The following is a 25148-nucleotide window of genomic DNA, read 5'->3' as shown; positions in this document are numbered from 1 at the left end:
CACTGTCCCTGAGCATGCTCACTGATGTCTGCCTGACACTGAGTTACTCTCTAGAGATTGAAAAAACACTTGTTTTAGAATAACAGCACATGGGACAAACTAGCAACTATAAAACTAGACATACCTTAACAATAAGACATGTTTGATTCAACAACAGGACGTTAACGAGTGAGACCTGTGCTGGAACCGCAGTGTCACAGAAGACCTTCAAGGTGCAGGAGGGTGAAAGCAATCAGGGTTTGACTGAATAAGAGCTCCCTGTTCATTTTTTAGAAAGGGTTTTACCCTTCGAGTCTGTCGGCTGGTCTCTGGTCTCCTGGCACCAACACTGATGGTACCAGGTCCAATGATGGTGACAGTGTTGTGTTAAGGTTGCTGCCACGAGAAGCTCTCGCAAACCAACAGTCTCTTGTCCGAAGTCACGTCAAAAGCAAGGTTAACTCTTGACTCTGGGTTTGTTTAACTCCAATCAACTCACAGCTCATGGTCATTAGTAGCGTGAGGCGGTGCTAAAACAACCAATCCTGGGACAGTCCCTAGTCATCCTCTTGTGCTTCCTTTAATGTCTGGCTACTTGGGGAGTGACATTCTGTTTCAGAAAGACACTTTGAGAGGTCGCAGGTGAAAGTAATCCCATCGCCTGGCAATGCAGAATTGTGCAAGCCATGGATTGTGAACGCTTTGTTCTGATGGGGCCATCTTTAAATTAGCATCCACAATTCCTGGGATAGATGAAAACCATCTCCCTTTTGGACTGGACTTGCAAAATCCAAGCCAGCCTAGAGGCAACCGGGCCCAGCTAAATCATGTAAGGTGGTGGTTGAACCATTTTTGATTGACCAAACACTTGGAGCAGGATCCTTGTGCATTTCCTCCATGACCTTTGATCAGTCACAGGGTAGCATTCCTATTCTCATTCCTCGAAAGATGCATCCATCTTCAAGACACGGTCTTGTTCCAATACAGTACATATATGTTCCAATATAGGACAGGATGAAGTGGACTGCCCTTCTTCTCTTCTATCTATGTAGATATAAATGCATATAACCCCCTGTACATAATAACTATACTGGTGGGCCTTTGCAAAAGCTGTAGCCTACCTGAGGCCATGCACAGGATGCAATGGCAATCACGGAGCAAACTCATCTGACATTTACGGTCTATGCAAACCATTAAGGCCATTCCATCGAAAGCCAGACGGTTGGCTCTCCCTAGTACATGGTAAGTCACATCTGCAGGTATGGGCACAGCAAAAGAGTGGGGCTCTTGGTTATTGGTTTCTTTCTGGACTGATACAAGGAGTGACACATTCTTTATGAACAGACTGGGACAATAATCCTGAATCTGTTCAAATGTACCAATTCTTACTGTACTATTCCCTTCATGGCACAGAATGATCATTGCATTTAGGAAGTATGGGGTTGCCTTTGGATCGATGTGCATCCTCACTTTAAAACCACTGAGGTTTAGATATAGTGCCGTATTTGACATCTTGCCAATTCAGTCAAATCTCTGTGAGCCATTCATGGCCAAGCAGAATGGGACTCATACCCTTAGCTATCACAAATCTGGATTTGCAGACTGGCCTTTGGGTAAAACATCTGCAGAAACCACAATCAGTGTGTATGGGCTTACACGTGTGTATCAATCATATTGTCTAGGGTTGAATGATGATGGATAACATATCCTTGTAAATCTCCTTACAGATGACTGATAATAATTCCCTGTATCAGTTGCACATGTACTGGCCTCGGACATTGACACCCTAGTATGTCCATTGTTTGCAGTCATCTTTGGGGCTCTGAGATATCTTAAAAGTCAAGAAAGGAACTCAACAAAAGCCAACAGAAGGCACCGTATGCCACCATCATTAAACCTTCAGAGCAGCCTGCCTAAGAGCATGTCATCAAACAAGCTTTAAAAGTAACAATGATGGTGTGGAGCATGACTGGTGCATATCTGCCACAACAAAGGCATCAAACCGCCCTAAATTACTGGAATGCCTATTTTCTTTGAAAGTCAGGACTACCAAGAATCAAGACTTTGGATCACGGTGGTTAAAAGACCAGTTCCTCATATGTTTTATTGAACACACCAGAAACACACAGTGGAACAAAGCTCCTTTTAGCTGATCTTAATGTCCATTACTTCAAGTTCCAATGTCCCAACAACGTCCTAATTTGTCCAACCATTAATTACATCAACAACTACTGATACTCCCAACAGAACCCAACAACCTCATGGTTTGTCCAACCCTACCCTAACATAAAACTCATCAAAACTGAGCTAGCAAGTATGTACTATACTATAGGGGCGGTGTGTGAATGGTCGGAAGACTAAAGACTAGAAAATTAGCTTTGTGGTCAGAAGACTAGAAAAGCGCTTTACATGTACAGTCCGTCTACAGCAGGGGCGGATCCAGACTTTTTTGACTGGGGTGGCCCAACTGGGGCACTGACTTATGTATGGTCGGCATGTGTCCACACACACGCAAATGAAGAGCATTTAATTAACCCTTCCTTCTAAGCTTACTTCTTTAAGGACTCAAACAGAAGATGTGTGGTCAGAGTAACAATTTAAAGTAAGAAAGGAAATGTGCCACATTGAAATGGAAAGAAAGCTACTAGCAGCCTGCAACACAGCCCAAATAGTTTTTATCACAAGTCCCGCCTCTGACAAGGCAAATAGCCAATCAGTTTAGGATTTTGGGGTGGCCAATCAGATTTCAAGGGGGCCCTGGCATAATATACATTACAAAACTGAAACTTGGAAACAGAGACCTAAAAGGACATGGTGTTCTCCTTTCAAAGCACACCTTTCATCTCAGCTTTGGATTAGGAAGTACTCTAATAGTGTCGTAGTAGTATGCATTGGTTTAAATTGGACACTTAAACATTGTCAGTACACAGTCAACTTCTATCATAGTGAAGTGTTATGACTCAAAATGCGCAAATGTGTTTAAAAATGAAAAACATGGCCGCTATCCTCAAAGAAATGATGCTTTCGAAGCTGGGCATGCACTGCTGTAATTACTGTGCCGTGCTCGATCTAAATCTAAGTTATGCATCATTCAGGTTATATGGAGGTTGTGGTCTATGACTCAGCTCTATGACCACGGGCAGTTTGTCAGGAAGATACAGCCAAGGGTGATAAATCCAAGCAAACAGATAATGAAAGAGGAGAGATACCATTTTCAACCAATGCATTAGTCAAGAAAAATCCAACAAATCCCCAATTTTTTTTCGCAAATTAAAAAACAACATTAAATAAATGATATTTAAAAAGTAAAATTTCTATCCCTTGCAAAATCCTGAATCAGTGCAGAGAAGAGGGCAGGGTCTGAACAAAGTAACTGCAGAGAGAGCTTTCCATCTTTAATTGCTGGTGGTAGGACCACAACACATCACGCTTGGCATCATGTCTTCATTCTGAGTCTTTTTCCATCATAGTACACCTTTGAGTAAGCTTTCATTTCACACAGGGGTGCTGGCTCAACTGTTAGGAGCCACAGTCAGTGTCAAGCATTGAGCCAAATTAAAACCCTCTTTGTCGAATCTGAAGAGCTGAAGGTCGTCAGCAGTTGTGTCACGACAGAAGTAGCTGACTGATGTTGGAAATATCAAGACATGATGGACTGCAGCTCCCGGGCCTGAGGCTAAAGCACAGCTACTCTCTGCCTGGGATATTCACTCTTTAAAACTTACTCTACCCACTCAAGTGCATTCACAGGCTGCTCAAGAGTGGGCAACAAACATTTAATCATCAAACCAAAGTAAATGTGTTTGTTGAAATTATCCTCAAGTCCAGGCAGGTCTACAAGTGTTAATGCTGCCATTAAAGAAGTTAATGAGAAATAGTTTAATCTAGATCCAAATTAAAACATTTCCTTATTTATTTCCTCACATTTTTGCAATTTGCAGTCATGTATGTGATACACAGGGGCTGTTTTGTATGAATTGGTTGTTTTGTCTTATTACACAGCTATTTAAATACTTGATTCTGATTGGTTAATTACGGCATTCCGAGGTCTGCTATTTCTCGATAAGAGACCGTTGTTTTGAAAAACAGACCATTGCTAGGTTAGCAGCTCTAAACACACAATCCAGAGGACTAACTGTAATCATTACTTCACCATCAGTGGAAATGTTTCCATTTAATTTGAGTGATAACAGCTAGCTTAGCTTATTTTAATGTGAGTAATAGCAGCTAGCTTAGCTCATTTTAATGTGAGAAATAACAACTAGCTTAGTTCCTTTTAATGAGGGTAAAAACAGCTAGCTTAGCTCATTTTAATGAGAGTAAAAACAGCTAGCTTAGCTTATTTTAATGTGAGTAGTAACAGCTAGCTGTGCTCATTTTAATGTGAGTAATAACAGCTAGCTTAGCTCATTTTAATGTGAGTAAAAACAGCTAGCTTAACTCATTTTAATGTGAGTAAAAACAGCTAGCTTAACTCATTTTAATGTAAGTAAAAACAGCTAGCTTAGCTCATTTAAATGTGATTAATAACAGCTAGCTTAACTCATTTTAATGTAAGTAAAAACAGCTAGCTTAGCTCATTTTAATGTGATTAATAACAGCTAGCTTAGCTCATTTAAATGTGATTAATATTAGCTTGGTTAGCTCATTTAAAGAAGCTAGAGTTAACCTATGGATGCAGCTCTCATTGTGAGGGTATTGGAGTAAATAGCCGCGTAATCAGCGGTATAATGTATAGGGAGCAGGGGGTTCCATTCTGTGATAACAACCTGCTCACTATACTTTAACTATACATTATCCCTTACATAAAGCATGGGTATTCAAACTGTCGGGCAATTAGCTTCTTCTTTTATCTTGTGCTAAAAATGAATGCATAGTTTGATGATTCATGGTGGGAAAAAATGGGTGCTTTGAAATGGTTATGTGTGATTTCTTCGCAAAAAGTATGTTCATGTATGCTGGCGTATTGATCCCAACAAAGAGAAACTCAAAGAGTTGGCATTTTGCAGCACTAACTACCTGCTAGCTACATGAGTGGGGCTGAGTACAGTGTGAATAAGTTATAGAAACATTGACTTAGAGTCTGTGTTTGTTTGCATTGAAGCCATATTAAATATTTAAAAGAGAATAGACCCTGTAAGCTGTAATTCCCCGACAGATATTGCCACAAATGACATATTCTCACAAACAACCTAACTACCGTTGATCATTATGAAAAAAAGAAAACACGAAGTTGAACTGTCAGAAGCATTTCTCTGCAGCTAGCGCTCATTCTACTTTCACTGCATCTATGAAACCACTCTGGACTGGCAGCGCTCCAAAACTCAGAACGAAGACGTAACCCCAACTATAACATATTTTCACAATGGCTAACATCAGGCTAACGCATTTTGGCACAGAAGCCTTCATCAGAGCATCTGTTTTTTGGCAGAGAACCCATCCAGAGGAAGGTTATATGAGGAAGAGCACCTGCTTTACGTTTTTCACTGCATCCTCTTATCGAGGGTGGTGTGATGACAGGAAGCTGCCTGCAGCTTGTTTGAAAAACGTAATAGTGAACAATACACACTCAGCAGGGATTAATGAGGTTGTATCTTATGTAATAATCACCAAAATTATATCTACAATTTAAATTTTGTTTCACATAACCTGTCTGCCAGGCACATACCGATATCTTATAGGTGAGTCATGCCACACTGTCTTCGCCGAACATTCATTAAAGTTAAATGTGCTGTCAGTCTTCTCTGACTTTGCTAATTTGTTAACACATAATGCCAGAAAAACAGAAGTACTTGATGTACTAACAGAGAAAATTTCATATTCTAAGATCGAGCAGACTTTTGGCCGTGCAACACTGGAGCTGGAGTAAAATCTAAGTGGCAACAGACACACTATTGTGTTACTCGCTCTCATTAAATTAACATCACACTCTGTTAACATGCTGGAAGTAAAAGGCTCCTTTGTTCTTTGTTTTGCAGACAGCGAGTGTAGTAAGTGGCCATGAGCTTTTCTGAATACAAACTTTCTGAATACATGCGTACGAGCAGGAACAATGAGGCTGCTGGCTGAAATTAACAGCAGTCATCATTCACCGTGCTGAATTAGGGCCGTCAGTGCGGCTGTCAGTCATGTGTGGAGGTATGACGTCATCAGTTAGCGGCCTTGCGCGGCCCTCAGATGATGATGTCATACCATAAAACAGGAAACATCCTCTTTAAATTCATCCTATTAGCAAACATTTTTTGTGTTGAAAATGTCCTCGAACCGTTACTTTTACATGAAAGTAGCGCTATTATTATCTAAATCATCGGGGTTAAAGGCTAAAAGGCAGAAATGAACTATTTTTATGCTGCTTAACATCCTTTGTGGTTAAATAGTTTCCGCAAAACAATCAACCCAAATGACGCACACTAATGACTTCTAACCCACGCCTTCTATTTTCAGCAATTATCAAAATAACCATTATTCCTAAGAGCGGATATAAAAGATGCACCATTTCCAATAAAAGTTAATGGGGCAGAAGTCTCTGATCTGCAAATCAAGCGCTTAGAAACACGGCTATGTGGTACAAAGAGGACATGGAAATACTAATCAGATTAAAAATCAATGCATTGACTATGCCTGATTTGAAAAGAAACATAGCGTTTGCTTGCTGTTCTTCATGTGTGCCCTATTTCTCAGGGAGCAGCCATCTTCGATATGTGAATAGATGCATAGTAATGACATGGGAGCAGCCACTTCAAAGCTACCCCCTATATTGTGCCACAGGCCGACTCTTCGACAGACTCGTAAATATCGCCGTGTGCACACCTCGCCCCGTGAGCACAGCCCAACAAAACAGAGGAAGAAGGCGGCAACACCCACCTCCAAAATCAGGCCTTAATCGGATGTCATATCCCTTCAGCAACTTGTCCACGGTAGTCTTGGCCACAGACATTCCGGTGCTTCCACTGGTGGAGCTGAAAACACAAGAGTAAGAGATGTTTTTTAACAGCAACCAAACACAGACTTTTGTTCTAGATGTTTTGTTACAGTACAGGACACATTCTGTACCAAGAAGCCTGAGATGTATTACAGCACATACTCTGTGTTCTCAACATTAATGACATGAGTGGCACCTTTGAGGAGGAAGTCCTTACGTCGACATGCATCGACGAACGGAAAGAGGACTTTAAAAAACACCTAATGTATTCTAGGATAAACATTTATTTGTCGTATTCGGTCGGTTTCAATCTGATTCTTAGTCAGAATCAACACAACTTTAATCATAAAGCCCCTTTAACACAAACATGCAGCTCGAAGTGGTTCACATAGAAACAAGGAGACGGAAAAGAAGAACAAAAATCTGTTTTTATCTTGCATTGTTGGCCTTCGACACTAAACGCACTGCAAACAGTTAAAGCAGGTCGATAGGGGGGGTTTTGCAGTTAGTTTTCAGGCAAATACAGTATATTGTTTGTACGTCATGCATCAAACTAAAAGCACAGTCAGAATGTTCTGAAATGTCCCTTGCAGCCCCACCTACAGTGTGTTCATCTAGCCAGACGAGGGGATGCGATGATGATACACCTGTCAAGCATTTTACTGATGTTAAACTTGTAGCATTTAAAGTAATTCTGGCTGAGGTATCAGACAGGGCCCCAGCCTTATTCGTTGGCACATATTTAAATAAGCTCACTGTTCTAACAGAGACAGACCGTCCCCAGGAGGAGCAGTATAGTCCGCACTACTCTGACTGACACCTATAACATTGTTGCCATGACCTGCCTCACCTGACGGAGACCAGCTCTCCAGCTGAGGTTCCTCGTTACGGGGTAGGGTGTGTGTGTGTGTGTGTGTGTGTGTGTGTGTGTGTGATGAGTGTAGGTAGGCGGGAGGGGGATACGAGGTGGAGGAAGTGGGTTAGAATTGCTCCCCTGACAGGAGCACTAGCCCTGGGCTCAGTCAGGGAAGCACTCTTCAATTAGCTCATAGGCTGTGCAGCTGTTCATCAAGCTGGCCGGCTGCACGACTTGTAGGTTTGACACCTGAGAGCATCACTGAGAGGGAATATCAGTGACACCTGGAACACGGAACGGGATTATTCCGGGTTATTTTAATGGAATCAAAATGTCAAAAAGTGGTGCGACCCAGTTCTGGCTGAGCGCCTAAATCTCATAAGTGAGGCTGTAGGTGACTGCAGACAGGAGGGGGGGGGGAGGAGGAGGAGGAGGCCACAGGGGATTTGTAACAACAGAACAATAAAGGGGGCTGATCAGGGGGGATTGTGACTGTGATGATGTTCATAAAGGCTCGTGCTGTAATTCATACTGTTACACTACAAGGAGCAGACAAGAGCTGATTTATTGAAACGTTCAATCTCACACTCCTATCTTGAAGCAACAGCAGAGAGAGATGATCACCTGCTGGGCTTATTTTGAAAATCTGATTGATTTGGTTCCGGTCAATAAAATAGGCAATTAATTTGATTACATGAATGGGATTATCAGGAGAGTTTGCGTTTATAGGGATGAATTAAATAAGTAGGCTTGTAGGCCGAGGGGCTAGAGCACTGTAGACTCATACATGTAGCTGCTCGCCATGGCGTAATCAATCGATCTTCGGCTGATTGATCCGATCATCAAATCATCGGCTGAGCCTCCTGAAGCCTACAGAGAGCTGTCATTTTCAGATCACACTAAAAGTCGGCTCATTTTACCTAAACATGAACTGTATATTCACATTTTTTATATCAGGAGGAGTACGTTTCACAATAGGCTTGATAGAGTGCACGCGCATGTTTTTACGCTCGCGCGCGCAACAGCTCCATCTATTAGAGCCTATATCGGCACCAATGCCCCTAATAAGTAGGCCTGGGTACCCCGTTAATGCGATTTGCCACATCTCAGCCCTTTTAATGACCGGTTATCACGCCTGCTGGTGTGAAAGGTTCTTCCAGGCGACATTTTTCTTACCTTTGAACAAAGCATACGAAGGACAAAGCCGCCAGAGCAGAGAAAATTCCACATAATTTATCTTCTTGACGACCCAACATCTCCACAAATCCTTAGATATAGTTTCTATAATCCAACCAGTCCAGTGGTCCCTCCAGAAAACGCACAAAGTAAAAAGTGGCAATTAAAAAAAATAATTGCCTGTTAAAAATGTCGACTAAACTAAGCCTACATGTACGCATGCGATGTCTTCATTAAAACAGGCTTCTGGCTTTTTTAAAATCTCGTGTAAATTGGCCCCCGCTGTTTTCCCTCAGCTATGGAAATCCGTGCAGGTCACAGAGCCCCTCGACCAGCACCAGGAGATCAGACATCTTCGCTCAAAAAACAGCATACACAATACTTTTAAAAGTGATGACAAGTGTTCTTCCCCTTAAAAACACAAACACTGGCATGAATGAGTGAGCAGCAGCCTCCCGGTGATCAAATCGGTGGATGAAATTTCCTGGTCCAAATCTGCAGAAGAGGCATGGTTCCAGCGAGGCTCCGGCGCCAGACTATTCCACACCGTGATGTTGTTCACAGATATTTGTTGTTGGAGCTGGAAACGCTGCTCGACTGGAGGGGAGCGGTGGGTTTAAAGAAAAAAAAAGAAAAATGAAATCTTCATTCCTTGTTTTTTGTGCCCCCGTCGCTGCTTCTTCTTACTGCTGCTGCCGCTGCTGCTGCTGATGTAGATCAGCGCAAAGTCACTGAGGGGAAAATGCACATTGAAAAAGCAGTGGGTAATATCTGATGCAGACGTCAGAGCAGGCTATATCACTCCTCTGCTGGAAAAAAAATTACATGCCGAGAAAATATGGATGGCCACTAATACGCCAATGTATGTATCAAAAGGTTTGTTTCATATAAAAAGAAGCAAACCTGTGCGAAAAGTCCACCTGCCTCCGCTGACCGACGTTAAATGGCGTTTCAACACGTTAATGTGCCACGCGCGTCTCCTCCGCCAAACAATTCAACAAACGACAGAGAACAGTCCAAAAACACACGATGAAGAACTCTCCTCTCTTTTTTTCCTTTCCTTTCTTCACTTCTTAGTTTAATATTAAAATAATGTCCTAAAAGGGGGGAGAAGGAGGGGGGACACCTAAGGTGAATTCCTCAGCGACAGCCTGTTCACGCGCTGCTGAATTGTCTGCCTATTCTCTCTGAAGCGCATTAGGATGCTGGGAGTGTGTGTGCCGGTGTGTTTTCGTGCTTTTCTTCCACTTTGGCACATTTTTTGGAACAGAGACACACTTAAAATCAGACACCCATACAGCTCCACGCGCGCAACACAACAGGCACACGCACCGTCTTTATTTTTATTTATTTGTTTTATTTCCTGTCATGAATAAAAGTCTCTCTCTTTTGTTTTGTGACTCATGAACACTCTTACTGGAAAAATCGCTTCCGCGCACATCACAATTGAAGAATCACACAAGCTTGTGTTTCATACAGAGGAGGAGAGGTTTTCTTCAGGGACCTCTGTGCTGTCCAGTTGCTAAGCAACCTCAGCCAGCACTGATGCAGTTGTGGTGATTTGAAGGCTCTGCGCAAAGGCTCATTTAAAGGAGCAGACCCGGTGCTGTCACCGCTGGGGTGTCAGTGGGACAAAAGCAGACAGCAACTCATGTACCATGGAGCCTTTTCTGTTAAGGGGAAGACTTTTTTTTTTAAACAATGATACATGTAAAAGAAATGTGGCGTGTCAGGGGGGATCACACTCCACTTTTGCCTCATCATCATTGTCTTCCTCATCCTCTTCATCACCATCATCATCGCCAGGCCCACAGGCGCTGTGATAAATAACCGAGTCAATCAGTCTGTAGCCTCAGTTCAGTTTGAAACATGTTCGTACTCAGCAGACATTTGTTGCTGTTGATTTTCTTTCGCTGCTGTCCTCCAAACCCAGAAATGAGGGAGCCTCAGTTTGTCCCTCCCACAGGTGATGTCACAGCTCTCAACAGATAGGGTAAGAAATCGGACAAGAAGAAAAGGTAATGATTGTGTTTGATTTTCTGGTGATGTTTTTTTACTTGAGTCAATAATGTCTTCCTAAGTTACATTTTGTTCAGCTGATGCTTTACACAACATAACTCAAAGTGTGTTTATCTGAGTGGATACAGCCCAATAATGCCAAGAATCAAGCGAGTACATGAACTTCATCAAATAAGCTGAACTGCTTCAAATGCTAAACTTAAACATATAAGTGTATTTTAGCTTGTCTGGGCTCCAGCTGCGCGGCATGGTGTATTAACTGGACTCATAAGATTAACATAATGTGGGTATTTTGAATAGACTTGCATTGCAAACACATACACTACATCAAAGGGCAACACTATGGCTGACCATGACCTGGCACCCCAGGGTGAGCAATTAACATAACATGATCTGCAAGACACAGACCAGCCTACTCTTTTCTTACAGTTACATCACAGGAGTCAAGAGTTTACCAGCTCTCATAGTTGAATGGCTGCAAAGTATCAGAAACAAATCCATTAATTATTTGTTGAGTTTTTGAACATTGGGGATTTTTATCGCCAATGGGGGTTATTTTACAATCCAAATAACAGCTTCTTGGATCATTTGCTACTTTATAAAGTCATCATCTACATCTTCAAAGACTATTTTGCAGCGTTGTTTGCCAGTCATTGTTTACCTTTCTGACTGGTCTGCTTTTTATCACTTGAGCGAGTCTATTGTTAAAATCTGGTTGGATACAGCCACAATTGTCGGAAAAGATGTTGTCTAAATGCTTTGGACAACAAGGTTTGAACTGCATTCCTTTTGTGGGATTAACTGTAAAATGGAATAGATATGTAAATATAGCTGACACCCAAATTGGCCAGTAGTGGGCACCATGGATCATAAATCAGCCAGGACAACAATTCTGTTCAATACCGGAGCTTTAGTTGCTAATCCAACCAATGTGTCAGTTTTGAGAAACAGCAGATGTTGATCTTTTAGGTTAGCATTGAACATTATCTCCAAAGAGGGCGCCATTTGTTTTATCTTGCCAATAGTCCTCCTTACTTTATTGGGCATTATCCCAGAACTAATTAGTATCATTTAGAGTAAATGTAAATTTTTTGTATTTTGTTCGTCCATCCATCCATCCATTTATTTGGCTTATCCAGGGTCTGGTTGCAGTGGCAGCAGGCTAAGCAAGTTAGCCCAGAAGTTTCTCTCTCCATCAATGTTCTCCAGCTCGTCCTGGGGGATCCTGTTCCCAGTCCAAGTGGGATATATAATTTCTCCAGCAATCTCTTAGTGTACCCTAGGTCTCTTCCCAGTTGAATGTTCCCGGAAAACCTCCAAAGGGCGGCACCCAGGAGGAATCCTAATTAGATGCCCAAACCACCTCAACTGGCTCATTTCATTGATGAGGAGCAGCGACTCTACTCCGCGCTCCCTCCGGATGTCTGACTTCCTTACTTTATCTCTAAGGCTGAGCCAAGCCCCCCTTGGGAGTAAACTCATTTTGGCCACTTGTATCTGCAATCTCCAGAGCTCCAGACCACATGTGAAGGTTGTAACATAGATCGTCTGGTAAATCGTAAGCTTTGCCTTCAGGCTCAGCCTCCTCTTGAAAAGGAAGGTTCAGCACAGTGCCTGCATTACTGGTGATGCTGCACCAACAACTGTCAATCTTACGATCCTTTGAACCCCCACTTGTGAACAAGACCCCTGGATATTTGAACTCCTTTGCCCTGGGCAGCAACTCACTTGTTAGCAATCGATCGTTTTACAGCAGAGAACCATGGCCTCTGCAAACCACCCCAATGCCTGCTGGAGGTCCCAGCTTGATGAAGCCGAAAGAACATCATCATCTGCAAAAAGCAGAGATACAATTCTGATGTCCCTAATCCGGACCCTTTTTACCCCCGGCTGCACCTTCAGATCCTGTCCATGTTAATCACAAACACAATCAAGACTAGGGACGACCCTGGTAGAGGCCAACACCCACTGGGAACGTGTTTGGTGTTTGGGAACTTTGTGCCAAAGATGCGGACACAGCTCTAACTTTGGTTATGCAGTGACCGGATGACTCATAGCAGCCACAGCAGTATCCAAAATTCCCACAGTACCCCCCACTGGACATGATCATAGGCCATCTCCACCCCAGTCTGGGTCAGCAGATCCCCCTTCCACTGCTATTGAAAGCCTGAGCCAAGCCCTGCTTTCCCCTCCCAAGTTGTCTCGTGGTTTGTCAGAACTTCCTTAAGGCCAACCAAAAGTCCTCTTCCATAGCCTCCCCGAACTCCTCCCACTCCCGGGTTGTTGTTTCTGCAACCACAGAAGCCACAGCCCCTCTAGCCACCCGGTACTTGCCTGCTGCTTCCAAAGACAGCTTGGCTCAACAAACCAGGAAGGACTTCCTCTTCAGGTGAAGGGCTTCCTTTACCTCCAGTGTCCTCCAACTGGTTTTTAGGTTGCTGCCATGACAGGCACGGACAGCCTTCTGGCCACAACTCCTAGCAGCCGCTTCCAATATGAAAGCTTTGAACATGGCTCAAAAGTGGTCAAGGGTTTTCGCCACATGTCCCCAGTTCACCCTCAATACTTGTGCAGATCCGATGATATGACAGTAAAGTCAGTCATTGATCTCTGGCCTGGGGTGTTCTGGTAACAAGTCCACTTTTTTTGTTCACAGTTGATTTCTGTACATCCTTTTCTCTTTTGAGTTTAAATTATCACTATGTCTGGTGTACAAACGGCATGTATTTTAGTATATACTGTATGAAGTGAGTGTAGCTTTACCACTATTTTCTAAGGCTAATTTCTGCTGGAGAATGATTAAGTAGATCCTATCTTATCTGACCCATCTTATCTTACAACATAATGCTCTTTTAACACATTGAAACCTGTAATATTATATTACATTGCTGAGGCCCCTTAAAAGCCACCGAGCTGCCACCTGCACCCTCTACACATCTATAGTGACAGTGGTTATAGCAATGGCCCCTGACACTGAATAAAATAAAGTTCATTTGGCAATTCTAGGATTATCGGCGATTGAAAAGCCATTTGTTTGTAAGAGAGGATCCAAAGCAAATCTTAATAACCCCAAGGAGTGTCTGCTTTTAAACAAAAATACATTTTGTACACTCACTAAATGTAGAGAAATACTGTATTTCTTTGTAACCTCTTAAACCTGGACATTCAGGCGACGGTCACCTCTAAATCTGTGCTACTTGTCCTAACTAGTAATAGGCTCCTTTTCAAAATGGGATTCAGTGATTTAAATGCAAATTATTCACCAGCCAATTTGAGAATAAACTAGCCTGATGTATTATCGCTTTTTAATCAGTCTGTTCATGCGTAGGTGCCGAGCCAACATTAATTGTGTGCTGGATATTTGCTTAGCGGGCAAACTTGCCCATACACGTATGTATTCTCTAACTGCACCATAGTAATAGTGAGAGCCAGCGCAGAGCACTGTCAGTATGGTAAAGTGTAGTGTAGTATGGAATGTGACAGCGTGTTAGATGGATCCCTATGGTCTCTGGGCATTCTCTGTAAGTGTTTTCCTCCACAGTCCGTCTCATCACAACAGTTCTCCCATTTACAGCATTCCCTGATTACTGCAATTAACTGTAATTGGCATCTATGACAAGGAGATCCAAGCCCCTGAGATGTGCATGGAGCATGCTCTTTTTTGCTCCATTCATATGTTGCGTAACATGTGAGTTACTGGGTCACCCTTGCTCCTCCGATATAAATAGTATCACATGGTTAATGCATTGGTGCCTTCCAGTCACTCCCTGCTCCTCTTGCTGTTCATATCTGTCAAACACCCCAATCTGCTCGAAGTAACAGATTATATATAACTGAAGTGTTTAGACATGTTTCAACATGTTTCTTCAGCTTCACCAGCAGCCTGTGACAGAAGTGAAGATCTGTGTTTTATAAAAGGCGGGTGACTTGATGGAAGTTCACTTAGCCTTAAAGTGTTGTGGGATTTTGTGCGCTCCCTTTGATTAGAGAACACAATCAAAGCTCCTCGCGAAGAAGTTGTATTCTAGGCAACGAGGTCTTTAACTGTGAGGTGAGATGACAGCTCAGGTTCGTGTTTGGTCAAACTCACAGTGAGAAAGCTCTACTTAAATAAGCGGTATCACCGCTGTGCTCGATTTGGAAGAGCAGACCGGGAGAGCTCCCTGGAGAGACAGAGATTTCAAAATGTATTGCGTTATCCCAACTTGATTTACCAGGACTAGATAGAGGAGTTAGCAATGTTACTTCATGGAGGAGAATGCAGAAACAGTCCTGAGTCCCTGGCACGCTGCGTCCATGGTTAGCCAAAGCGGGAAAACTGTTGCATGCCTTCAGGTTCACTGCTCAAGAATGAATCACTGAGGGATTGTGCTAAATACAACTGTCATATTCAGGTAACTGCAGGATCATAGACAATACGTGAAAGCAAACTTTTTGATTTCTGTTGTAATTTTCAGCCATAACCGTAAGACTGAGATACTGTTAAACATGGTGATGTGACCAGTGTTGGGGAAATGTGTTACAAAGTTATCTGTTAGAGTACTCGGATTACTTTATTGTTGTAACGAGTAACGTAAAGCGTTCTGCAATTCATTTGTTATTTATTTATTTTTTCATAAAAAGTAATCCGTTCCTGGAAAAAAAGTATTTCTCTTTTCCTTTTGTCACCGCAAAAACCGGAAATCCCTAAAGCACTGTTTCTGTTTCTTTGCTGCTTCTTGGTAGGTAGCTGCGCACCAGCAGAAGGTATACACAGTTGTGTCAGAGCGCATGTGTAGCTAGCTAATAAAGCTAGCAAGATGGCAGAGAGGACAGCGTTTACAATGTGGAAATATTCCCATTATTTTGAATTTGTAAAGTAACAACAAGAAAAACATCACAGTGAAAAGTAAGTTGTACCTGGAGGAGAAGTTCTTGTCAGCTGTGAAGAGCTCGACTTCAAATGTGAAGAAGCATCTGCAGCTAAACACAGCTCCGCAACACTGGTGGGACTAAGAGCCTGTGTTGTGTTGATTTCATTCAAACAGCTGTGCCTAATACTGTATGCCTCTGCCCAGTTCACAGTCAGATTGTTAGCATAATAAACAGCTGTAAAGGTTATGTGTGTCATTTCAGTTACTATCCCGCTAGAGTTACAGATTATGGGCCGTAAACGAGGCCAGGCAATGATGGTGGTAGATTTACGGTGGACAATATAACCGACATGTGTATCGAGTCGCAAAGGTGGTTGAAATGTTTGGAACCGCAAAAGTAATCTAACACGTTTCTTTTCTCAGCAGGTAACGCAGTAAAGTAAAGACTTACTTTTTAAAGCAACGTTACCCAGCACTGGGTGTGACCTAACTGAGGTTGCTGTAGTTATTTTATGTAATGTGATGCTTTCTTAGCAACTTTGATAAACAAATCTACCCAACTTTGACACCTGGGACTAACTCAAACACAATCTTCAGCCCTTCAGCATTATCAACATCAATGAAATTAAGTCACAGGCCAGCTGTTAAGCTTTTAAACACAGGCAATGATCATAAAATCAAGTGTGTCTCAACTAGCTAACACTAACTTTTAGCCTAGCTAACTCCATTCTTTTTCCAATGCTACATGCAAAGCATGTTTGCTCTCCGCAGATGAAAACATGTTATTGTTAACCTGCTGCCCCTGACATGACAAGGCTTAAAAATGTTTCTTTGTCCTGAGCCCTGATTTGCGTTGCACCATTTAATTACCTGTAGTAGCCTCACCCAGAAGTTTTCTACATGGAAGCTATTGTAAGAACTTAATTCAATAGGCAAGGTACTTCAAAGGAAGTGAAACAAAAAAATGAAAGTAAAACAGGACGCTAAAAGACAACAACGTCATGCATATATCCAAAGTATTAAATGTAATGGTTTTGGTCCCTCTTAAATGAGCTCATTAAGAATGACTTGTTTGACCCTATAAAATGTATAAGACCTCACATTAAAGGTTAAATATATGATGTATGAGAAGTTCTGTAATTAGTAGTTTGATAGCAGGTGAATTAGCTTGATTTAATTAGGGGCACTATACTGTATATGTACTGTATGACTTTGCTTTATGACCACTGTTCCCCCCTGTGATCACACTGACAGGTCAAACCAGCAGCCAGAGCTCACCTCCCCACCGTGTTACACTGCACCTGACAAGCTTTGAGAAAATGAAGGTTCAACTTCAATGTACATCACTCCATTCATTGACCGCAGAGATGAGATTGGAGGCTTTGAAAACACACACACACACGGCTCTGAAGCACCACCTCGAAGCAGGCAGCCAGGCAATTGTTGCTATGCTACCGTGGAAAGCCCAATCAAAGTGCAGTGTGATGCTCGTCGAGGCTGAACTGCACCACGACGCTCCAAATACTTGTGAGGAGCGCTGTTTACACTCGAGTCACAGATAACACACATGAAAGAAGGAAAATGCATGATAATGCTTCTGCTTTGTCCACCTCAGGCTTCTGTGGGGGAAAAAAACATCATGTGAGGAAGGCAGACTGATGCGTCACATGAATAATATCCACCATTGATCATAATACTATATGTGGTGTGGTTTATACACTACAGGACGGCAGATATATGTGATATATGACATCCTGACTGACATTCATTCATGATTATTAAACATGGCCATAAAAATGAAACACATCTGGCTTCAACATTTACTGCTTTGTTTCATGTCTGATTGTTAAATTCTAATGTCAGATTCCTCTCCGCTGTGTGCCAACGATCCCCTGTAATTGGAAACTAATGGACACGTCCTTGTTGACCATAAACATGAAATCCATGGGGCTTGAAGGATACGAGGGAAAATGCGATACATATTTTAAAAAGATCAATAATGATGACATGCGGGGCTGTCCTCGGAGGTCGGGAAAATCCTGATCAGACGAAGCAAAGGTCGGATGCGTCAAACCACCTCCTGGATAATAACAATGAATGTCTTCTTTGTGCAATTATACCTGTAATAATAATAATATTACATTTTTTAATTTTTTTAAAGACAATTTTTTGGCCTTCATTGAGCGAGAGAACAGTGGACAGTGTCGGAAACAGGGGAAGAGAGAGCACACGGCAAGGGGCCAAGGGCAGGAGTTGAACCTGGGGTTGCCGCGTCGAGGGCTGTCGCCTCTGTGTAAGGGGCGCACGGCGCTAAACCAGCACCCCGATAGTAATAATAACAAACTGTATTATATAGTGCAGCACCTTTAAACAAGAAGACATACTTTATTAATCCCCGAGGCGTAATTCAATTTATTTTCACTCTGTTAGTACAAACATGCTACACGCACACAGGCCCGAAAAACTTTCAAAAAATGGTTTCAAAGTGCTTCACAACAGCTAAATACATGTCGACTGCGCTACTGTGTGAAGACAAAGGAATAAAAAGAACATTACCGTAAAAGAATAAATTAATAAAGTGATTGACATAACTGGAAAAAATGATGTTAAAGCGCGTCTGAAAGTGCTTTTAAAAAGAGCAAGAAGAGGTTGTCCTGAGGTCATTCCAGAGAGAAAGGTCGGATCAAACCTGGTTTTGTGACCCAACGGAGGATCTCCGGCTGCTCTCAGGCACATCAGGGATCAAAAAATCATTGATGCCTTCAGGACACAGTCCCATCAGGGCGTTAAAAGTGGTTACTCAAATCTGATAATCAATTCAAAAACAGACAGGTAGCCGGTATAATGAAGCTCAAATTGGGGATATATTGCTAGCTCCATTTTGACTTAGCTGAAGTCTTGAGTGTTTACGTTTACTAAAGCAGGAGAGGAGTAGGTTACAGCCGTCCAGAGTGGATGTTCTGAATGCTTCGAAAGCTGTTTCCATGTCTTTGTGAGACAAAGAGGACTGTAACTTTGAGCTTTGAGATTTTAATCTAACGGTAAAACATGATGTTTTTTTAACATGTTAATTGAAATTAAGATTATTAATCTAAGATGATGCCAATGGGTGATTAATGAACCAAGTTTTGGTGAAATGAGATCAGGTGTGAGGTCTGGGCCTGTGAACATGAAGGATTTTATTCGATTTATTTTTTAGTTTTTTGGCCTTTTATGTCTTTATTTACAGAAAGAGAGGACAGTGGATAGTGTCGGAAACAGGGGAAGAGAGAGTGGGGATGACACGCGGCAAAGGGCCAAGGGTGGGAGTCCAACCTGGGGTCGCTGCATCGAAGACTGTAACCTCTGTACATGGGATGCGGAATTTACCCGCTGGGCTACACCGGCGCCCCGACAGCTAATTTTTAACTTCCTTTAAAGCGTCACCGTCATCCTCAGACATCCAGCTGTGTCCTACCTGTTCATCCTTCTGAGAGAGCAAACGCCACACTGCAGCCCCCCCTTTGCAGGAAGCACTAACTAACTGACCTGAACCCCTCATGTGTCCTCCTCACCGGAGGAGCACACACACACATCTCACACAGTCACATGACTCCCCGGCTCCAGAATTAACATGGGCGAGGCGCGACACTCGATGCTAAATAGCTATTGATGCAGGACAAACACTAATACCAATCTGTAATTCTGTCCCTTACCTCACGCGTGTCCCTCTGCAACTCTCACTGCTTTTCATTTATGGAAACACTCGGGCTGGCGCATATTTAAGCAGACCCTCGTGGCCTTTTATTGATACAATCAAAATAATTAATTAAGTGTTTGTAAAGGTCTGGCATGAGGTTAATCTTCTCAATGGTTTATCAATATGAAAACAGCAGGCGTGTGACACGTACAACGTCCAGCAAAGTCTTTCTCTCCCTCTCAGGAGTGTGTGTGTATTTATGGGTTTGTCTCATATTCCTCTATACGCTATGTGTCCTTTATATCTCTATGTCTCTCAGCTCAGATGGATTGCAGCACACTGTTGATTTTTCTTTTATCAAACACAGTCTTATTATCTATTCCTCCCTGTGAGGATGGTTTAAAAATGTAAGGTAGCAGCTTCATTCGGTCATCCTCTTCCTCCTCTAGCAAAAGGGCACCTCATGTAACGCCCTTATTTGCATTCAAAGTGTCCTCATTCCAGTTTTCCTTAAATTTAAATGTCAAAGCCTGACGCAACAGCCTTCACTTGCCTACGTAACTCGGAAAAACAATGAAAGCCAACTCCAAAGCAGAGCAGGGATTCACCACTATGCAGCAAAAAAAAAAAACCCACACATGTAGCATTTCACAAATAGTAGCATTTTGTTCAAAAATAGCAGCGTAGCATCCCTTCCTCTTTTTCCCCGATCTGTATTCTACGTGGGATTTCTACACGGAGCTCCTGTGAGAAAGGGTTAATGAATTCCTCACACAGATAGATATTGCCATGGAAACAGCTGCGTGACTGCTTGCAGCTTGTATACACACAGGAGGGAAAAAAGAAAAAAAAAAACAATGGTGCCAAAGGTGTTTTAAAATTCAGCGAGCGGAGGCTTTCCAGTGCACGGGGCTGCATTCAGGATTTTTTTTTTCCTTTTAAAAAAAAAAAAACAAGCGCGGAGACACAAAGAGTGAGGAGTAGCCACCTTGCACCCTCACCCCGGGTCCTCCCCCTTCTTTCCTCCAGTGTCCCCCCCCCCTCCCTCTCTCTCTCCATCTTTGCAATTCAAAGGAATGTGATTGGCATTGGAGATGCATTTGCAATAGCCATGGAGTTAATGCATTCAAAAATATGAGGTCTGGATGTGGTAGATGGGAAATAATACTCTGCTCTGTCATTTCCTTTGCAATAAGGAAAACACACACACACACACACACACACACACACACACACACACACACACACACGCACTCACACACATGCTCTCTCACACAATTCCAGCAGAGAATAATTAATTCACAATATGAAACAGACCTCGGGCGATGTGCCTCGCGGTCGAGCTGAAAAGAAGGAATAGATCGAGGGCCGTGATGCGTCTAAGGCTCCCAAATATAAAAACTTACACAAATCCACGCACGCACACGCAGCGCACACGTACATGCAATAATTATTTGTCCCTGAAGATTTTTTTTTTTTCAAACCAGGTGGCGCAGTACGCCGTGTGCTGGTGGGATAACCTAATCCACTTCAGCACAAAAACATGTTCTTTCAGTGCCATTAGCCATCCTCCCAATAGCCGGTCAATAGCCTCCCGCGCTCGCCCCAAATGGACTTTTATGCTTGAGTCTGCAAATATGACTCTATAGGTCCGGTTTGTGCTGCATTCACTGCTCGGCGGCACTTTAGCCGAAGCAAAATAACTGTGTTTAGATTCATAAATATTTTGAGGTGCATTGAAAAGCTTTTAGGTCCATAGAGAGGAGTTTGCAAGGAAGTGGAGGTGCAGCAGGAAGTAGAGAGCGAGGAGGGTCATGTAAACAAACAAACAAACTGATACTAAAGATTAATAAACAGGGATGTGCAGACAGATCAGCTTTTTTTTTTACTTGCAGAAATTTGCATAGTTTCTTGTCCATTTTGGTCTTAAAGATTCACTTTTTTTTCCCTCTTCCGATCGGAAATAAGAGCAGGGAATTCTCCCAGGAACTGAGCCACATTCCATCAGCGTGTGTCCTGTCCATTAAACGGGATGTAGAGGGAGCAGTGTGCTCCACTTCTCCACATAAATACACTTCATAGTATATGGGGAAAAACAACATTCTTCATGCTTTACATTAAAAGCAACCTGACATGTAACGGCCTGCAGACGCAAGAAAATAAGAGTCTTGAATAAGTCAGTATGTTTTCTTTGTTGTTTTGAGCTGCTGTGTCCACTTTGTTCTTCATGTGATTTGTGTTTCTCCGGTAAATTAAAATTAATAAAGAGTCTGTGATGTTGCTTTTCAGTGGTGTACTCCGGGGGGGCACTTTGGCAGCGTTTCTTCAGACATGGGGGTCTGAAAAAACGTTGCCAAAGTGCCCTCATGGATGCCCCTGCCATGGATAAATGATACATGTGGGAAAATCTGTTGGCTTCTCACAACTGTCTGTGCCCTGGTGCCCCGTGGCACACAGCGGGTGCCCCTTTTTGTTTCGCCCCTGCCCCTCAATCAGCCTGAGTATGCCGCTGTTGCTTTTCATTTGTTTCCTTATAACTCGATTAAAGCAACACCTGATAATGAAACCTGCACAGATGAATACGATGACATCAAGCGTTCACCTCCTCACCGACAAAAATGAATTAAATCCATTTCCAGAGGTCGACAAACAGCGGCTATAATTAGTCAGCAAATGTCAAAGATTAAGGCTCACGTCGGATCCGCCGATTCATAATCAGACCAGAGCATCATCTCATTCAGCTGTTTTGAGCCACGTCATGCAGGTTAATTAAAAACAGACGGACTTGCGCGAGTCCCTCGTCACGCAGCAGGACGAAATGTGGTCAAGTGTAATTACACAGCTGTAAGCAGATCATAATTGGATAATCATTTTTTTTTTAGTAATTCCTTTTGGGATCAAACTGTCCGCTGGGAGTTTTTTAATTGATGAGATGGTTCACAGCTGCCAGAAGTTACAGGAGGAGGTGACGATCGGAGCTTATCACACGGGCAGAGAGGGGGAAGTCGCGGAGCTAATGGGTGGGAGGCTCTGTGACTTTGTCAGACAGGTACGCGAACAGATATTATCTTATTTGCTAAATGAGCCGTGGACGGACACTATCATTTTTTATAGGCAGACATTACGCGCCAGGTTTATACGCTGATGTGCAGGTATGAAATTACAAGGTGCTTTTCTTACAAGGGGGCGTTTTCATTCTAAAATGTTTCTAATTATCAGTCAAGATTAATGACAAACTTAAACTGAGCTCCATGACCAAAATGTTGTTATAGTGCTGCAGCAGGACCTCTTTCATTTATTATTACATAAGTAGAAAAAAATAGGATTGCTCCATGGCTGCAAAAGGAAGCAGAAACATTTGAGGGCACAAATGTTCACCTTTTTGCTGAGACGAAGACAAGGAGATTAAAACCACTTTAAGCCTAGCATAGCTTAGCATGACTGGGGCTAGCAGCTAGCCTCGTAACAAGAATCACTTGCCCTTGCACACTCAAGTGTCACCACATGCTATGGTTTTAGGGAGGGGTCATCATGAGGTCAAAACAAAAAATGTACCCACATGTGTCATTTTTACACGCCCCCTAAAAGTGTTCTCTGATTGGGCATCCCGATCAGCAGGACCACATCACTGCCTGTACCTTCCAACTCTGTATCAGATCACCTTTGAAATATACATCTCTGTTCTGTTCTCTGCTCTGTGGAGCGAAGGCTGGTCCGTGTGGTCCGATCCAACAGAAGAGCTACTGTAGCTCGAACTGCTGAAAAAGTGAATGCTTGTTCTGATAGGTGTCAGAACACACAGAGCGTCACACATCAGAGCAGTTTGTTGTGTATGTCAGGGCGCCCATGCTGACCTCTGTCCACCACAGAAAGCACCTGCAATGGGCACGTGAGCATCAGAACTGGACCACAGAGCAATGGAAGATGGTGGCCGGGTCCGATGTTTTCTTTTACATCATGTGGCTGGCCGGGCGCGTGTGCGTCTCTTACCTGGGTAAGGCCTGGCACCAGGATGCACTATGGGAGGAAGGCGAGCCGGCGGAGGCAGTGTGATGCTTTGGGCAATGTTCTGCTGGGAAACCTCGGGTCCTGCCATTCATGTGGATGTTACTTTGACACGCACCACCTACCTAAACATCGTTGCAGAGCAAGTCCACCCCTTCATGGAAACGGTATTCCCTAATGGCAGTGGCGTCTTTCAGCAGGATAATGAGCCCTAACATGGTTCAGGAACAGTTTGAGGAACACGACAACGAGTTCAAGGTGTTGACTCGGCCTCCAAATTCCCCAGATCTCGATCCAATCGAGCATCTGTGGGATGTGCTGGACAAACAAGTCCGCTCCATGGAGGCCTTAAAGGATCTGCTGCTAACGTCTTGGTGCCAGAAACAACAGCACACCTTCAGAGGTCTAGTGGAGTCCATGCCTCGACGGGTCAGTGTTGTTTTGGCGGCAAAAGAGACCTACACAATATTAGGCAGGTGGTCATAATGTTATGGCTGATCGGTGTGTAGTCCAGTGCTATCCAATGCAATCCTGCATCCCACTTTGTCGCTCTGTAACAATGTCACATGACTTCCTCTTTTCGCTCTTATCTCTGCATGGCTTTGTATGGAGGACATTGCTCTACAGGAAACTGTCAAAGTGGACATTATGAGTGAGTCTGCATTCATTACTGGGTTTTTTTGTCAACAAAGAAATTGCACAACAGAGAAACAAAGATTCTTTACTTATCTCATTAAGAAGTAAGATCACACAGCCTGGCCGTTTAAGTCGTCGGCACCACAGCTGTAGTGCCTTAGATGTCAAAGTGACACACAAAACTCTTTAGGTTGCATCACACAGCTTTGGAAGCTGCTGTGACTTGTCTCTGTGACTTTCAGGACTTGCAGGAGGTTCTCACCAATCTCACCAAGTCACATGTCTCCACCGCCCACACCTCCAGAGTAATGACGAGCAGCCGAAGGCACATTTTCAGGCCTGATCGTCTCTGAGACACTTACAGGCCTTAAAGGAGCGGCGCTGCAAAGGAAAAGTGTAATTATGAGGTAAAATACATTCAACACAAAGCTAAAAACATAGCATACACTTTGGTTAGAGAAGACGATGCCGGTCGGTTTCTCACAGCACCGTCCTCCATCTTGAATCAGGTGAGAATGGAAGGAGAGCAGGAGGCGGAAAATGTCTTCAAACAGGAAGCTTCATTTCCAAATCAGAGAGAAAATCTCAGCACCTGGTGAGTTGTGTTGATTCACTGGTCCTGATCAATAATCCTATCAGGCCGGCGCAGATATATTATGGTCATTTTGTGCGACGGGGCAGTAAAATCTTACTTATTACCCCTTTACAGTAATGTGGAGCTGATATTTATTGCAGACATTATTTAGCCTGATATTCGCTGTGGAATCAGCTCTGCTTGCACGGCGACCTTGAGCCTCTGTGTTATCACCGCCACACCTCTTTCATAAATATCTGCACGCCGTCCTGGAGTCACTGTGATTTTTACTGTTAAACAACAATGTAATCTTTGGATGAATAAAGCTGAAGAATTTTTCTGTAAAATTAAACATTAGTCTCAGATTTAAGGTTATATTTCAGTCGGTCCCTTTAACGTCGTTGATCTGTAGCATTTGTCATCTGTCGTCACAGTTTGTTTTGCATCAC

General features: G+C 43.0%; 1 protein-coding gene across 1 annotated transcript in view; it reads right to left on the bottom strand.

Moving 5' to 3' along the window:
• LOC138595687 (gamma-aminobutyric acid receptor subunit beta-4-like) overlaps positions 1-9015 on the bottom strand; it is a 65080-nt gene extending 56065 nt beyond the window's left edge. The window contains exons 1-2 of the mRNA XM_069667058.1: positions 8934-9015; positions 6844-6938 (exon numbers count right to left, since the gene is read on the bottom strand). Of these exons, the coding sequence (XP_069523159.1) occupies positions 6844-6938; positions 8934-9013 (175 nt within the window). The 5' untranslated portion in view covers positions 9014-9015. The remainder of the gene's footprint in view (positions 1-6843; positions 6939-8933) is intronic.
• Between the last annotated feature and the right edge of the window lie 16133 nt (positions 9016-25148).

The sequence above is a fragment of the Semicossyphus pulcher genome, unplaced genomic scaffold (genome assembly GCF_022749685.1).
Source record: "Semicossyphus pulcher isolate SPU_LCO1_2020_fin unplaced genomic scaffold, fSemPul1.0.p SCAF_10, whole genome shotgun sequence".
NCBI lineage: Eukaryota > Metazoa > Chordata > Actinopteri > Labriformes > Labridae > Semicossyphus > Semicossyphus pulcher.
The sequence above is the reverse complement of the archived record's forward strand: the minus strand, read 5'-3'. Positions and strand labels throughout refer to the sequence as shown.